Here is a 16,129-nt window from a genome sequence, read left to right as displayed (position 1 = left end):
ATTAGATTAGTTTTACTTTGTGCTGAAGACAACCCTGTGGTCCTATGGATTTTCCTCTAAATGCCATATTGCCATATATCAACAACTACCAAGAGAGGCAAAAAACAACCACAACAAAAACAAAACAAACAACAACAACAACAAAAACCCCTGAGCCTGGCGTAGTTGAAAGTGGTAATTATACATGCTGCTGGTGCATAAATTGTTCCAATCCATTTGGGGGGGAAATAGCATAAAATGAATCATAAAAATGTTCATACCCTATAATACAGCAATCTCATTCCTGGGAATTTGCCCTAGACAAGTTATTCAATAGAAGAAAAAAACCACAGACACACAGATGTTCATTGCATCACTAATAGCAAAGGACACAATAAGAACAACAACAACAAAACAAACAAACAAACAAACTACAGGAGAAAATGGCTTGGTAAATTATAGTACCTGCTGAAGATTAATTAGTCTTAAGCTGTTAATAATAATAATCATGAGGACCAGGTAGTGATACAGAAAAATGTCATGGTATTAAATGAAAAGCAAAACACAAAAGGATTTGTGTGCTATGATCATCAGCTTTGTAGGGAGCTATGTCTCCATGTAGACAAGAGCTGAAAGGTAATATTCAGACATAAAAACAGCATTGTAGGTATTATGATTCAAGATGTTTATACTTATATTTTAACATCTTCTTTAATGTTTCACTGGCTTTTCTATTCCATGCAATTTTTAAAATCCTTTCCGAAATAAATTTGGATTTCTGAGTTTTTCTAGAATTCTCCCTTAAAAAGAACAGAAACCCTGGCTCTTCCCATCTTAAATTAACAATCCTCTACTTGAAAAAGGAATGATGCTGTGGATACTTGTGACCCTGCGGACACTTGTGAAAGAGTCTCAGGGACCTCCCTCCCTCAGGGAAAGAGGGAGTGGTCACTGAGGTAAAAGCAGATCTGGAAAGAGAAGACTAAAGACTAGGTAGGCCCAGGCTCTGTATCTTCGCAGCTCTGTAGCCTCTGGCAAGTCACTCAACCTTCTGGGCCTCAATTCTCTCATTCTTATTCATAAAATGGGGCGGGTAGTGTTGACCTCTCAGGCAGATGCATTTTGTAAACTGCAAGGTATATTTGGCTATTATCACTGTGGACTGCAGAGTTCTGGGAAGAAGCAGAATATAAGGTGGGCCTTAAAGGTCGAGGAAGATTCAGGATATCTGCTCAGGAAGAAGATGAGCACTACAGGCATGAGAAATAGCGCCAGCACAGGCAAAGAGGCGGAATGGATGTCTCAAGTCTGGCTGCCGTAGAAAGCTCGGGTAAGAGGAGAAGCTGAGGTTGGTTTGGAAAGGCAAGTGGGCTGTGTTCTGTTGGTAATAGGGAGCTATCCAACTTTTTGATCAAGTAAGTGAAAGGATGAAAGTTACGTTTTGGGAAGGTTAACCTGGCAGAGGTGTGAAGGATGAAGGGATTGGAGGAGAGTTAGAATGCAGGCAGGGTGACCACAGGGTGACTCAAGGTAAGAGACATGATCAGGGTCTTAATGAAGGCAGCAGCACAGGGGCTTAACAGGAGGAAGAAGATTTGAGATATAGAACAGAAGGATATGGTGACAGTGTATTAGGGGAAACGAAGGCTTGGGAACAATTTTTCAGGTCTCCGTGACATCACTATCTAAGTGGACAAGGGTGCCATTCACCAAGATGTAGTATAAAGGAGAAGGCACCAGTGAGCAAGGAAGATTCAAGTCTTTTGAACACGTTTACCAAGTTTGTCTGTAGAACGTCCAAGGAATAATAATCAGAGATTAAGTAAATACATGAGTGTAGAGCTCAGCAATAGAGACGTGAATTGAGGCCACCCAAAATAAGCTCACCCAAGAAGATTGTGTACTGTGAAAAGTTAAGAGAGGCAAGGACCAGAGGCTGAAGAAGATCAACACTTAGATGGTAAATAAAGTTATAAGAACCTGAAAAGACTGAGAAATGGCCAGAGAGTTAGGAAAAAGGCAAGAGTTTCTATAAAGAAGTGAAAGAGGTGAAGTACAACAGAAAGGAGAGAACAAGTGGTAAAAGGAATGGGAAGAGTTGATTCAATTTGGTATTTGTTTAATTGATGATCTGAATAAGAGTGGTGTGCCTGAGGGCTAGATTGCAGTGGATGGAACAATGAATGGGAAATGAACAAATAGAATTCACAGAGTACTCTTGGGGAGCTTGGCTGTAAAGGAAAGAGCAAGGGTGGTAGGTAGAAAGCAGTCAGGGAGAATTTACGGTATTTTAGCTAAAATATATTTTAGCTGACAGGAACGAGGCAGGGAAAATACACACACAGAGTAATGGAAAGAATGGGATTTTGGACACCGGTTGAGACTTGAGAGATGGCTCTTCCACTGAGTGAGGTGAGAGTAAGTACATTCAGTCACTTAATCATTTGTTGAACATGTACTACATGCCAGGAACTGGGAGTGCGTCGGGAGAAGAAGATAATCCTGAACCATTAAGGAATTGGGTCAGGTAGGGAAGACAAATGGGGTGGACAATTATATGTACTAGGTTGTGTGGGGCACAAGTGGGGAGAGTAGCAACAATGACTGAATGGGTCAGAGAAGTTTCACAGGGTCGAGGTTAAGCAGCGGTTCTCTGGTCCAGGAGAGAGGATCAGGCCATGTCAAGTAGGTTCAGGTGAAAATTAAAATTTGGTGGTTAGAAAAAGTATTTAGAGAGTCTGGATTAAAAGGACCATAAAGCAACCAGGTGTACAGGTCCCTGAAGTATGAAGGATTGTTCAAACTGGGGATGCCCAGGATGATAGCACAAGGGCAAAGGGGAAATTAAGACCGAGCACCCCCTCGGGAACGTGGGTGAGCAGGTGCCGGTGGGTGGCAGACACCTAGGGAAGGACTTCAAAGGGAGCAGAGCGAGACACCCGGTGGGCACACCGAGGGTCAAACAGGGCCTCGCGACTCCTCACTGCGGCCAGAGGACAAGCAAGCAACAGCTACCGCCAGAGCCGAGCAGACCACAAAGAACGCGAGGCCCGGGGGACGGTTCAGAACTTGGGCGTTTGGCAAGGAGCTGAGATACGATGGCCTAAGCGAGTTCCAGGGCCAAAGCGCCGCGGCGGCGTGCACCACACAGCGCCCCAAGCCGCGGATTCCGCGACAGCTTTCAGCCTCTGAGCCTGAGGGAACGAGGACTGCGCGGACAGAGTAGCCCGACCGCCACCGCCACCGGTAAAGACAAGACATCCCACAAAAAAAGGCGGAGGGCCGGGCTTGCAGCCACGCGAGACCAGCGAGACCCGCGAGACCTGCGAGATTCAAGAAACCCCGCCCTAGGCCCGGCCTCCCGGCCGGAAGTGAGTCTTGTTGGCTCCGCCCTCGTTATCGGTACCTCGCGAGATTTCGCAAAGGCCTCCCTTTTCGGTCTGAGCTGCCGACATGGTAGGTGGTTCGTTTTGTGCGTCCGATTCGTTGGTTGTGCAGGCCGCGAGCCTTACTCGCGTTGCACCCCGACCGCCTACCCCCGATCTTGGCCCGGCTTCCCAGGCCGCGCATGGCGAGCCTCAGGGCAGGGTGGCCGGCATGGGCCCCGTAGTCTGGGGCCGCGTGTTCTGCCCGGGGTTCGGATCTCTGAGACACGCGGGCTCAGCGCGCTTGGGCGCCGCCCTGATGAGGCCGCATGGCCTTGGGCCAGTCCGTAACAACACCTTTGCTGAATGTGACCCGAAGCAGATCCTTGACCCCCCCCCCCCCCGAGCCTACAGACCCTTCGCAGACGGTCAAATTCGCATTCTGTCCCACCTCCCTTTGGCCTTATCACCAAGCACCTTTTTCCATACAGCCATCCAGACTGAGGAAGACCCGGAAACTTCGGGGCCACGTGAGCCACGGCCACGGCCGCATCGGTAAGTGCCGGCATCCCATCCTGGTCGGCTTTGAGCTCTCCCCGCCGGGTGCTTACCTAGCCGGGAAGTGGGTAGGGTAGAAGTGGGTTCGCTTTGTGCGGTCAGTCGGATTGAATTTGACTGTTAGCGGTTGATTATTTTTTTCTCTTGGAATTCTCTGCAGTACTCCATTTTAAGAGAATTTCACATCAATTGGGGGGAGGAAATTTGGTTGGGGCAAAGTTAATTTGTCGAAGGCATGGAGTACTGTAGATAATGTTGTGATGTGGAACATTACAAAGAGATGTTTCACCCGGAAACTTGAGGGAATAGCAGTGGTTAAAGAGGAATTGTAGACTGGGAACAAGGTAAGAAATACGCAGAATTGTGGGAAAAGGAGAATGGAGAAGCTGGAGAAGGCTACGTTAGCCATGTAGCTTTGTATTCTTGCAGGCAAGCACCGGAAGCACCCAGGAGGCCGGGGTAATGCTGGTGGCATGCATCACCACAGGATCAACTTCGACAAATAGTGAGTGTTTCTTGGCGTATACTTATGCTGGCACTGACAGTTTGGAGTTAGGGGCAGAGGGCTGGCTCAGGACACCTTCAGTGCGAAGAAAGCCTCTTAACACTGAAAAACCTTGTGTTGCTGGGTTTTACGAAGTTAACGTTTGATGTGAACTGAGAACTTGTCATCGAGGCTAGAGTCACGCTTGGGTATCAGCTTATTGCCTTAGTGTGCTAGAGTCCTCGAAGAGTAATTGCTGACCTTATTCACTGGCTGTGACCCTCATGACATAGTCAGTCACCGGGTTAGTGACATCAAATTAACTATGCACCTGCTAGATTTACTTATGCCCCCAAATTTGCTTAGAAAAATCTCTCTTACAAGAATGTGTAGAATTTCCATAAAATGCTGTCAAGTGATCTGGAAGACCTCTGGTCTTGGCATTGTCTTTGACTTTTTTTTTTAAGATATGATTTATTAGAGGGAGAGAGCGCATTAGTACGGGGAGTGGCAGAGGAATCCGCAGAGGGAGCGGGAGAAGCAGGCTTCCCACTGAGCCGGGAGCCCGATACGGGACTTGATCCCAGGACCCTGGGATCATGACCTGAGCCAAAGGCAGATGCTTAAACATCTGAGCCACCCAGGTGCCCCATGTCTCTTGACTTCTTCACTGACTTCTGGTTCCATGAAATAAGGCTAGTCTCCTACTCCTGAAGGTCTTCGGTGGCTTTTTTTTTTTTTTTCAATTAGTTCAACAATGAATGGAGTACCTGCTATGTCACTGTTGTACACCAGTGAACAATTTACACTATAACTGGGAGAGATGAACTATGAAGATGATACACTTCTTAATTGGAGTCAGGTTATGAACGCGATTGCCCTTCTCTTCCTAGTCACCCAGGATACTTTGGAAAAGTTGGTATGAGACATTACCACTTAAAGAGGAACCAGAGCTTCTGCCCAACTGTCAACCTTGATAAACTGTGGACCTTGGTCAGTGAGCAGACACGGGTAAATGCTGCCAAAAACAAGACTGGAGCTGCTCCTATCATTGATGTGGTGCGATCGGTGAGTGAAGGAATATTTGTTGACTATGTGGTCCATGCCGCAGAATTCTGGATAATCTAATGTATTTGATCTCCTACCTGGAATTTCTACCCAGTTACCTACTAGACTACCTACCTACCTACCTAGATTACCTACCTAGACTACTCCATCTTTTGATAGCATTTCCAGAGGTAACACAAGAATTGAACTCTAGTTTAGTTGTAATTCATGCAAAATATTTGAAGAAGAAGAATCTTTCCATTTCCTCATTCATTCAGTTACTTTGTTATTTCTTGAATGTTTCCCAGTCAGTAACCCATCCCCACAGTTTCTGCCCTGATTTGTACAGGTTTGCATTTCTGGCCTAAGCTTTTGGCAGTATCTCCCCTCAGCTGGCTCTGGTCCCTCTTACACAACCCTGCTTACGGGAGGCATGGCTCCTGGCCATTTCTGTCCCTTACAGAATAAAATCCTAAGATGTTTGGTGGTTATGGATCTGCATTATCTGAAAGAGATTTCCGCACACCTCAAAACAATGATGACAAAACATTTTTTTTTAAATATAGATTTTATTTGTTTATTCATGAGAGGCAGAGGGAGAAGCAGCTCCCCACATTGAGCAGGGAGCCCAGTGCGGGGCTCTATCCCAGGACCCTGGGATCATGATCTGAGCCGAAGGCAGATGCCCAACCTACTGAGCCACCCAGCCGTCCCGACAAAGCATTTTTGTATGTTTTTTGGAGTCCTTGTGTCAGTTTTACCTCCCATGGGTGTGGAGGTAGTCTAAACCCTAAAGGGACTTTTGGTTAAGTTTTAAATCCCTTTTCCCGTCCTACTTAACAGTCCTTGAGCAATTTTGATGGTGAGGCCCTTCTTGGAACATTGCTGGGAATGTGGTCTGTCTTTCTGCTTATCACGTGGTAATTGAATAGGGTGGGTGTGCTTTGCTTGAGGCTAGAGTCACATCCTGACACATCTCTTGTCCTGGTGTGCTAGAGTCCTCAGAGAGCATCTGCTGGTCTTGATTCACTGGCGAGGGCAGTCAGTGCCCCCGGTAGTGCCCAGATCAGAAACATGCCCTCCCAGCTCCTAGATGGTGTAGACTGGCAGGCATCTTTCTTCATACCAAGTGAGTTGGTATCTGCTGTGGTGTGTATTAAAGTTTGTTTTTTTGTTTTTTTTCTATTACTCTAGGGCTACTACAAAGTTTTGGGAAAGGGAAAACTCCCAAAACAGCCTGTCATCGTGAAGGCCAAATTCTTCAGTAGAAGAGCAGAGGAGAAGATTAAGGGTGTCGGGGGCGCCTGCGTTCTAGTAGCTTGAAGCCACATTTGAGGGCGTTCATTAAATGCTAACAAGTGCTTTTCTCTTCTGGTCTGGGTGTAAATGCTTTAGCACCCCTACCTCCTTACCTGTACATCAGAAATCCACCTAACAGATTCTAGGAGTAAGGGTATGAGGGCCTGAGACCCTCTGCCAACTCCCCTCAGAAAGTGTGAAAGAGAGCACCAGCACTTAGAGGACTTGGCCCAATACCTAACTTGAACATTTTCATTTATAACATGAGAATGATAGCACATGTAGCTGAAAGGCCAGTTTGCATTGTATATTCTGAATTTACAATGAGGGGGGAGAACACACTTTTTAACTGTAGTACAGGGCGCCTGGGTGGCTCAGTTGGTTAAGCGACTGCCTTCGGCTCAGGTCATGATCCTGGAGTCCCGGGATCGAGTCCCACATCGGGCTCCCTGCTCAGCAGGGAGTCTGCTTCTCCCCTCTGACCCTCTTCCCTCTTGTGCTCTCTCTCTCTCTCATTCTCTCTCTCTCAAATAAAGAAAATCTTTAAAAAAAAATAACTGTAGTACATGGTTCAAAGGGGAAAACTCAGGGTTTGTTACGTTTTGTTAAAGTAAGCTCTCCACCCAACATGGGGCTTGAACTCACGACCCTGAGATTAAGAGTTACTTGCTCTACCATCTGAGCCAGTCGGGCACCCCAAAAGGGAAGACTCAGTTTTGATGGGGCACATTCTAAAACGTGGACAGAATGATAGGATTGAAGTGAATTTGAAGGATTAATTTCTGAACCTAAAGTTTTTCCTCCTTGACCCCCCCCCCCATTATTTACCATACCATTCCAGAATCTTGAGGTGGGGCCCAGCTGTCTGAATGTTAAACACACCAGGGCTTTTACACATGAAAGTGGTTTGGAATCTAAAAAGCATTGTCAGGATTTATGTATCCCTGTGCATTAATTCAAAGAACTACATCATGAAATGCTAAAGATTCTAGTCTGAAATGTATTGAGCATAGAATTTGGAAAAAGCTAGAAGCTGGAATTGGGTTTTCTAGGGTTTGTTACCTCCTACAAAACCATAATGATGACCAGTGCTTATGTGCAGATAGGACCTTCAGATCTCAGGGTAAATTGACTAACAGTTTTTCTAGTTCTTCACAAAACTTAACAAAGTTCTCTTTGGCCCAAAATAAAAGTTGCTTTCTAGAACCCTGTCCAAAGGAATAGGGTGACACTTAAAATATAACTAGGTTTCGTTTGGCAGTGTTGTTTCCTTAGTCCTCCGGGGTGATACGTGGGCTGGGAACCATGAGTTTCTATGGGACAAGTTTGTGACAGCCTTCAGAGGATTTTGCAGACCCTCAAGTAAAAGGAAAATGGACAGCAAACTTAGCTGATTGGTTAAGTGCTGGGAAGGTTTGCTCAGTTGGACAAACAAATGGATAATTTGGATGTGTTCTTTGATGATCAGCCTGATGAAGAAAGGTAAAACTGGTTGTCCTTTACTGTCTTTTGGAGGACATACAATATGGAAGTTGAGGTCATGGATCTGAAATGGGTTGTAGTTGATACTAAGAATTTAATGTCTAAATTGGTTACAGTTAGACACTGAAGATACAAACATGTAGAGTAGATGGGGTTTGAGCTTTTGATCCAAACCTTAACAGCTGTGTGTGGCTTAAGCTTAGTCCAATTTTCTCATCTTTAAAATTGAGGATTGTGTGGATTAAGTAAAATGGAAGCATTTACTGAACCTTTTTGACTTACATTGTGAATGATTAAGGGGGCAGACAAATTAATCCCCTTGGTCTGATTAAGTCAAGGCAAAAGGATCCAAGCAGAGGGAAGAGCAAACATGCTAACCAGTTCGGAAAAGTTAAGCAAAATAAGAATGTAGTTAGGGACTTGGCTACAGTGGGAGTTGGGACAAAGAAAATGGGAATGAGAAAGCAAGACGATAGGATTCAGAAAACCCAATGGACAGGACTTGGCAAGTGGATAGATTGGGGTGGGGCTGACAGCTAAATGGTTAGGCTTGGACAGGTGGGATTTAGTGGGACCATACGTGAAAACTAGGCCCTTAGCCAGTTTCTTACCAGAAATTCATTATTAACTGTGCAGTGTCACTATCCATAAACAGGATGGGGTTGAGTGGGATAATATTCACTCCAGTCTTGTATGCTGGTGTTAATATTGCCAAGGAAGCCAGAAGGCAAAGCCATACTTTGATGTTACAAATGAAGAGTGCAGACATAGTGACCACTTGGCTCTTGATGGGACCAAGCGCAAACCTTAGTTTTGACTTTGTATTTGCGTGAAACGGGCCACTGATACAGAGTCCACGCTGAGGAAACAAACGAAGTTGCCAAGCTTTGATTAGTCTTGTCCTGCAGGCACAGAGGCCCACACTGCTACTGGTCTCTTTAGTGGCTGATAGGTGCACAGGGTTAATAGAAGTCCTCCCAAAAAGGGAGAGCAGAGCTTTGTTAGATGCCCCTGTAACTCCGTGGTCTTCAACCATTTGTTTACCTTTTCAAACTGGAAAAGTCACGTCACCTAGCACATCAGGTGGACATGCTTATTTTCTATAAGCTTGAATTGCTAAGGATGTCTGGCCTAATGTACATGTGCTTTAGATACATTTTCATCCAAACCTCGGAGCTGCAGCTCTAACAAGTATCAGTTGGCGATATTGGACCCGATCCCATTATCAAAATCCGCTAAATCGAATTTAAGCTTTCAATTCAAATATGCGTATTCTTACTTGATGGCTAAGCCAAACGCAGTCAGCCCCTAGCCTGAAAACAAGCCTAAGGGCGCACCATCGGCGGAAGGCGTGCAGCATTGGAAGGCGGACGACGAGGATGGCAGCGGCCAGAGCCCTGCAGGGCCTGGCGCTCTCGCGGCTACCCCTGTGGTTTACACTGTCCGACCTCTGCGACGCTGTCACACAACAGCCCCACTAGTCAGCTCGTCTCGCCTCAGCCCCGGAGAACCACTTCCGGAGCGTGTGAGCTTCTGGTTCCGGGCACACGTTAACCTTGCCCGCTCCCACGACCGGAAGCACGCACGGCGCCGGTTCCCTCTGTGGGCTCAGCCAGTTCCGGAAGGGGCGGGGCCGGGCTAGTAGCGCAGCGGAGAGACTCCCGGGCTAGGCGGGAGGTTAAACTCTGCCGGCGCCCGGCGGGCGTGGGCCCCTTCAGAATTGGAGGCCGGGCCAACCTTGAAGCGCTTGAGGTCGTGCTTAGGCCGCGCTTACGGAAACATGGTCTTTATACACACGTGAAAAAGGGGAATTTCCAAATTTCCCAGAATTAGCTTGTTAGTTGTCAAAAAGATGAGCGCCAGCTACGGTGTTCAAGGTACCTTGGACACCTGTTTGTATATACATGGAAATGGAAATGTTCTGGGAGAACATAAAACAAGGCATTTTCTTCATGAGCTGTGGGAGGTGAGGGAGATGTATGTTCTGATAGTTTGCGTTTCTTGCTTAACCAAATTCATATTTATATCAAAAGGCAATATAAATGGGCAGAAAATAATTTCCAAGTTACCACTAACTTGTCAGTACCGAAAGTAGTAGTTTCTCTTGGTCTAGAGTTTTCATGACTTTTTAAGTGACACCTACCCCCACCTCCATAGGCAAATAAACAAGATGTTTTGGAATGCATACTACCACTTTGGCTCTAGAAACTAATTTTGTGTATCACCCTTAGAAAGAATAGAAGTTCAAGTGTATGTTTCATTTTGGCTCTATTTTACAGCCCAAGTTTTGTTTTACTTTTATTCCCACTTTGTTTTTTAAATATTGTTTATTTATCTTTATAAATAAGTCACTTTGGGTACAAGTTACAAGTCTCCATGTAAAATAAAGGGTATTATTTTTAGCAAAAATTTGAACTGAGCTGTGATTGTAATTAGAATGATTTTTGGGGAGCCCTAATTCCAGTATGAACTGGAGTTGGAATAATATCGCTTTCCAAGGGCACTCCTTCAAAATATTGCCTTTAAGAAACCAGACTCCTCATTTTGACACTATAGTTTACCAGAGCATGCGTATTTAGTTAAAAAAAAAAAAAAGGGCATTTAGGAGGATGTAATGGCAGCCCGCCCTGCTCTAAAAGTCACCAAACTAAATAAAACCAGGGCCTTTCTCGACTCCATAACAGAGGAAGGCTGACATTCCGTAGGCACTCGGACTTCTGGTAGAGGAGACAGTATTGTCTTGCCCCTGAGTAAGTGCCCTAGGGTTGTCAGAAAGGCAGTTTAAAGACACTTGCTCTCAATGGTGGCAAAACCATCCTCTAGGGGGGGCAGTTTGGAAATGAATGGGCAGTTTTGTCTGTCACAATCATGGAGGGGAAGCAACCAAGGTTGCTAGACATCCTGCAATGTATGGGTTGATTCTAAACAACAAAAAAATCTAGTTTAAGTCTACTTCCATTTTATACATAATAAAAAAAATCCCCCTCCCCCCCAGTTTTCATATACCTCTCTGTTTTCCAGGATTCCAAATGCTGTTTTAGTCAAGGGAAACCTCATACTGTGTTTTGCTCAGAATATTGCCAAAAGTTGTTCAGTTCTCTGGGGCGCCTGTGTGGCTCGGTCAGTTAAGCATCTGACTCTTGATTTTAACTCAGGTCATGATCTCAGGGTCTTGAGATTGAGCCCCGCGCTGGGCTCCATGCTGGGCACGGAGCCTGCTTAAGATTCTCTCTCCCTCTCCCTCTGCCCCTCCCTACCCTCTAAAATAAAAAGTTGTTCAACTCTCTTACCAATGGTAACACTTACTCAGTAGAATTTGAGTTGCTAACACAACACACTTTTGTCTGTGCATGTGTAGCTGCGGCCTTCACAGTAATTCTATGTACAGGTGTAAGCATCTGACCTCATTATATATTCTAGTACAGCTGTACCCAAGCATTTACATATTTAAATACATGTTATAACAAAATACTTCCTTTTATTTCTCCCCATTTCCCTGAAAGTTAAGGTGTGTTTAGGTTACATTATCTATGAATTTCATTTCAGGATAGTAAGGGGGGGAGTTAGAGTATTTGCTATAGAAAAGGAGAGTGTTGGATCCGACAGGGTTTAGAACCATCTGTTTAGGGGTTGAGAAATCATGTAAAACAGAACGTGGAAAGAAATCCTGACCACTTTTTGTGAACCCCATACCAGGCCCCCTGGACACACCCTCTTCTATATTCCCCCAAAGTCTTCTGTACCTTGCCCATAGTACTCACTGTATGGACCCTTGCAGCCCACCCAGAGCCATTATGTGCCAGTACTGATTCTCTGAATTAGGACGAAAGCTGTGGCCATCGTAAGAGGAAGGAATCCTTAGGGTTAATCTTAGGTATCTTAAGATTTTAAAGATACATAAAAGTTTCAAAGTTTATTTTAAAAAAAGGAATTTATACCTATATCTCTTGTGAGCTGATCACATGTCTGTGAGGATTCTTTGGAGTCACATTAAAAAAGAGGGGAGTGGGAGAAGGAAAGGAGAAAGAAATAGCACCTTTTGGAAACTGTAATATTATTTTATTGTTAAGGAATCTACTTCTAGGACTGTCATGAAGCCCAGGCTGGGTTAACAGTAATGAGTCCTGGAGGTAACTACACCCGACCTTGGACTTCCTGGTGATAAGCACTGTCTTCTCTACCTCAGCTGAAAACTCAGACTCACGAGGCCTCAATCTCTGCCTCCCTACGGGAAGATGCCAAAGCCAACTATGTAGGAGGCTTTTTCAGAGGAGAAGACGACCTTGTCTTCCCAGAAGACAAACCCTCTACTTTAGGAGGCAGATAGCAACCCCAAATCCCAGACAGGTTGGGACCTGCGTGGGCCTCAGTGGAAATGGGAAGAAGGAGGGAAGGGAATTAAGGATAGGACTGTCTCCTGTTTAAGTAGGCCAGGGTGGAAGGACAGGAAAGATCTACTCCTTGGTTCAAATCCTGCCAGCGCCAAACTGAATTCCAGTGAAGAGTTCCAGCTTACTGCCTCATATCTCAACTTGGAAATTTTCACGGTCTCTGGGTGGAAAGCATAAGCCACCCATATTCCCCGCCCTGCTTCTCTTCTTGCTTTTCCATGGAATATTGCAGCAGTTTCTGCATGCAAACCTAGGGTTCCAACAGGAGAAAACCATTCACAGAATGACAGAAGAGCTATAGGCAATGGGCCAGGGCTATGAGTAAGCCTGGGTTGGCTTTCACTGAGCTTCACCCCACCAATGTCAGGGTACCCAATGATATCTTAAGGGCTTCATACTAAATAGGAAAATGTTAAGATTCACCTAACAGTGGAGTTGAAAGCACTGAGCATTCTTTCCATCACTGGGAACACGGAGACAGTCTGAACAGTTGGTTATTGAAGAGGCAAGCTGAACAAGAACAATGACAAGGTATCTTCTAAGACCAGTCATAATGGTTCAAGCCAGAGAACTTGATTTCAGGGGAGGTAAGTGACTCACACTGACACTAAACTCTCAATGAAGTCCTCAATTCCCTGCATGATGGTGTTTCATTCCTGATTGGCCTGTCTCAGCCCATCCCCCAGGAGAGAGAACTCTAGAAAATGAAGCCAAGGAACACGCAGGTCTCTGGGCCCAAACAACTTTACACTGTTTATTGAGAACACCCGTAGATGGTGGGAAGGAGGGATGCCCTGTACCGCATCGTGGCCACCACAGACTGGGAGCTGGGCCCGGAGAGCACTGGCACTGCCGGGCGTGGGGGGGGGGGCTTCCCGTGACTCACTGACCATCACAAAGGTGGGAGGAACAAGAGAAGGCCAGGCCCGAGAGCCTGGTACCACGTTGCAAGTGGGGATAGATTGGCCTTTGCCTTTCAAAAACAGAGGGTTAGGGGAAGGGGACTACTAGAAAAAAATAGAAACTCTAAGATTAAAAAAAAAAAAAATAGTCCTCCTGTACATAACAAGACAGCATCTGCTCTCCAGGGCCCAAGACTGGCAGCAGGGGCCTCAGGCAGGCAGGCCAGGAGCCTCCAGGGGAAGATCAGTGGTTCGGCTGAGACAGTCAGCTGCACATAATTGGCCAGTCGCCAGCACCCAGCCCCTTGGGAATATACAAATATTTACCAGATTCTCTTTGCTTGTTACAAAAAGAGATAAGAAAGCTTACAGCAGATTATTTACAAACAGTATCCTGGGATATCGTGAAGGCAGAGGTGGGCTGGCTTGGAGGCTGGGGTCTGTGGGGGGAGAGCAGCCACAGAAGCCCAGAGGGCCCCAAGCCAGCCCCCTCCCCAGGCTCCAGGCTCGGCAAGGCACTGGACTCCGTTACTGGGAAAGGGGCTTAGTTCTTCTTGTGGAGGAACTTCATTTTGTTGCCTGTGGGTCAGAGACAGCAAGAGTGAGAAGGTTTCAGTATCAACTCCTGAAACAGCCCTAACCCTCTCAGCGGCAGACAGGGCTAGAAAGCCTGGATTTCAGCTGTGACGGGTCTGATCCGGGGCAGGGAAAATAAAGCAAGAGCTCTAGTTAGGGCACTGGTATCAATCACTCTGGAGCTGTGGGCAAGCTATTTAACTTCTTTGGCCCCAATTTCCCTTTAAACGGAGACATGCTATGATTCCATGATTTAGCTGGCTGAGCTCTTTGAAGGGAGTGGAGGTTTTCAGAGAAGGGCACTCTGGCACCGAGACCTTTGTAGACCCCTTTATGGCCTAGAGAAAAGCTCACTGCCCCTAGCACCCTCATATACACTCAAGAAGGAGCACATGAAAAAGACCTGGTTTATGTAAGGATCTGTAGTTTCTCCTGGTTCTGCAATTTGGTAAATACTGTACTAAATGCTCTTGAAGGACTGGGCTGGGAACCTCTTCACCAGGGGATCTCTTACAGTTCTGTCTACAGCCCCAATATAAATACCCACTGGCATTGGTTTAGAGTAGTTTGGGTACAGATGCCCCGGCCCCAGCTTCTTGCTGAACTCCAATCTCATCAGTGACCATGCTACTTACCCAAACCTCGGAGAAACTTATTCATCCCACTCTGCTCAGTGTCTGGAAGTTCCTCTAAATACTGTTCCACTCTCTGCTCAAACAGGCCTGCAGAAGAGGAGGAACAGGGAACAGAACCGTTATTGCAGGAAGGGGAGGGGTGGCCTATTGGGCACAGAGAAACCAGAATCTGCAATTACAATTTATAGGAGCATCTTATTAGAATTCAGACTATCTCATCAGAACTATAATTAATAACATCTCACGGTGCTCACTGCTGAAGCGAGAGGCCCTCAAGCACCTCCCGGTCCATGTGCCTGAGTTGCATTCCATAAGACAAAGATGCCACTCCTTGTTTTCAGAGCTGGGCGCCTTCTCTAGGTCCTCTTAGATCACTCTACCCCATGTTGTTCCAAAAGGCTTGTTAGACTAAATGGACAGTAGTAGTGGACAGAAGATGTAACAACCCTGAGGTTAGACAGAAGGATCTTGAGATGTTAAAAAAAAAAAAAGTCCTAGAGTGAGCTGAACTGATGAAATAACTAGAGACAAGGTGACCTTCTATTCTGAATGGAGGCTACCACCAACCTCAGAGAGCTAGCTCAATTTTCATCAAGGGCTTCTCCAACCTGTGGTTCTTAGAACCCCCTAAATTGCTCAGTCTGGTCTTCTTCTCTGAAGAAGAAGAGCATCTGAAGAGGGGATGGGCTACCAATGGCATGCTGCTCTAGGGTGGAGAGGAGCCCTACCAGCCACAAGGCTCCAGCCTGTGCACAGCCTTCGGAAGGCATTTACTGCGACAGGAGAAGAAAGCTCCCTTGGCAGTTTGTATCAGAAGAAAGGGATGTTAGGAGGCCTGACTCTAGCTGATAGCTAAGAGCTTCCATCACGGTGCCCAGTTATTCAGGCCTGCTGGTAGCAGAAGAGGACCCACAGCACCCAACCCCAAGCTCTTCTGGCCTTACCCTTTGCCCGACACTTTCTTAGCTCCCTGTCTTGGATGAAGCCTGCAAACATCTGAGACTCCATAAAAACCTCAAGAAAACGGCGGATGCTCTTGGAGGCCACAGACTTGCGGAAGGCCTCTCGCTGAAAGGCCCTCTCTCCCTTCTCGCTCTGAGTCAGGAAGAGGGAGTAGTGCCCAACAGTCTCCACAAAGAACCGGATAAACACCTCCGACACCAGCCCATTGAGGGTATTACATTCTGGAAGAGAAAAGACAAATCTTTGAGGTTCAGTTCAAGAAACGGTCATCTCCAACCTCCAACCCCAACCTCTAGGTGGTATTATCTCCCTCTCCCCAAGAGAATTTCTAGCCAGAACCACTTATCCGTTTTTGAAACTTTATGTCTTGTGCTCCTGGGCCTATAACTAGCCCCTGAGCTGGAAGGTCAGAAACTGTGCTCTGCACGTGGAAGTTGACAAATATTCA

The 16,129-nt window shown here is 46.1% G+C and overlaps 2 protein-coding genes and 2 non-coding genes across 22 annotated transcripts in view; 3 read left to right on the top strand and 1 right to left on the bottom strand.

The window, feature by feature from the left end:
• Nucleotides 1–3,392: 3,392 nt before the first annotated feature.
• RPL27A (ribosomal protein L27a) overlaps nt 3,393–16,129 on the top strand; it is a 39,333-nt gene continuing 26,596 nt past the window's right edge. For 5 of the 11 annotated variants that reach the window (XM_073882957.1, XM_073882956.1, XM_073882955.1 and 2 more), the window contains exons 1-4: nt 3,413–3,435; nt 3,836–3,899; nt 4,332–4,407; nt 5,280–5,454. In XM_073882957.1, coding sequence (XP_073739058.1) covers nt 3,433–3,435; nt 3,836–3,899; nt 4,332–4,407; nt 5,280–5,454 — 318 coding nt within the window. In that variant the 5' untranslated portion in view covers nt 3,413–3,432. Of the gene's footprint in view, nt 3,436–3,835; nt 3,900–4,331; nt 4,408–5,279; nt 5,455–6,023; nt 6,162–6,627; nt 7,257–16,129 lie in introns of those variants that run through there. The other 6 variants (XM_073882953.1, XM_073882951.1, XR_012375364.1 and 3 more) reach the window with 5 other exon arrangements.
• On the top strand, nt 4,573–4,703 carry LOC112806393 (small nucleolar RNA SNORA3/SNORA45 family). Its single transcript, XR_003203859.1, has one exon. It is a non-coding gene; the product is annotated as a small nucleolar RNA SNORA3/SNORA45 family (small nucleolar RNA).
• Nucleotides 6,381–6,511, top strand: LOC112806391 (small nucleolar RNA SNORA3/SNORA45 family). The gene has a single exon (XR_003203858.1). It is a non-coding gene; the product is annotated as a small nucleolar RNA SNORA3/SNORA45 family (small nucleolar RNA).
• DENND2B (DENN domain containing 2B) overlaps nt 13,346–16,129 on the bottom strand; it is a 173,796-nt gene continuing 171,012 nt past the window's right edge. For all 9 annotated transcript variants that reach the window (XM_073882942.1, XM_073882943.1, XM_073882940.1 and 6 more), the window contains 3 exons: nt 15,663–15,902; nt 14,719–14,805; nt 13,346–14,086 (listed from right to left, as the gene is read on the bottom strand). In XM_073882942.1, the coding sequence (XP_073739043.1) occupies nt 14,052–14,086; nt 14,719–14,805; nt 15,663–15,902 (362 nt within the window). In that variant the 3' untranslated portion in view covers nt 13,346–14,051. The remainder of the gene's footprint in view (nt 14,087–14,718; nt 14,806–15,662; nt 15,903–16,129) is intronic.

This window comes from Callorhinus ursinus, unplaced genomic scaffold (genome assembly GCF_003265705.2).
Source record: "Callorhinus ursinus isolate GAN/ISIS: 27379988/994484 unplaced genomic scaffold, GSC_fseal_2.0 scaffold49, whole genome shotgun sequence".
NCBI lineage: Eukaryota > Metazoa > Chordata > Mammalia > Carnivora > Otariidae > Callorhinus > Callorhinus ursinus.
This window is presented reverse-complemented; position numbering and strand designations above follow the sequence as displayed.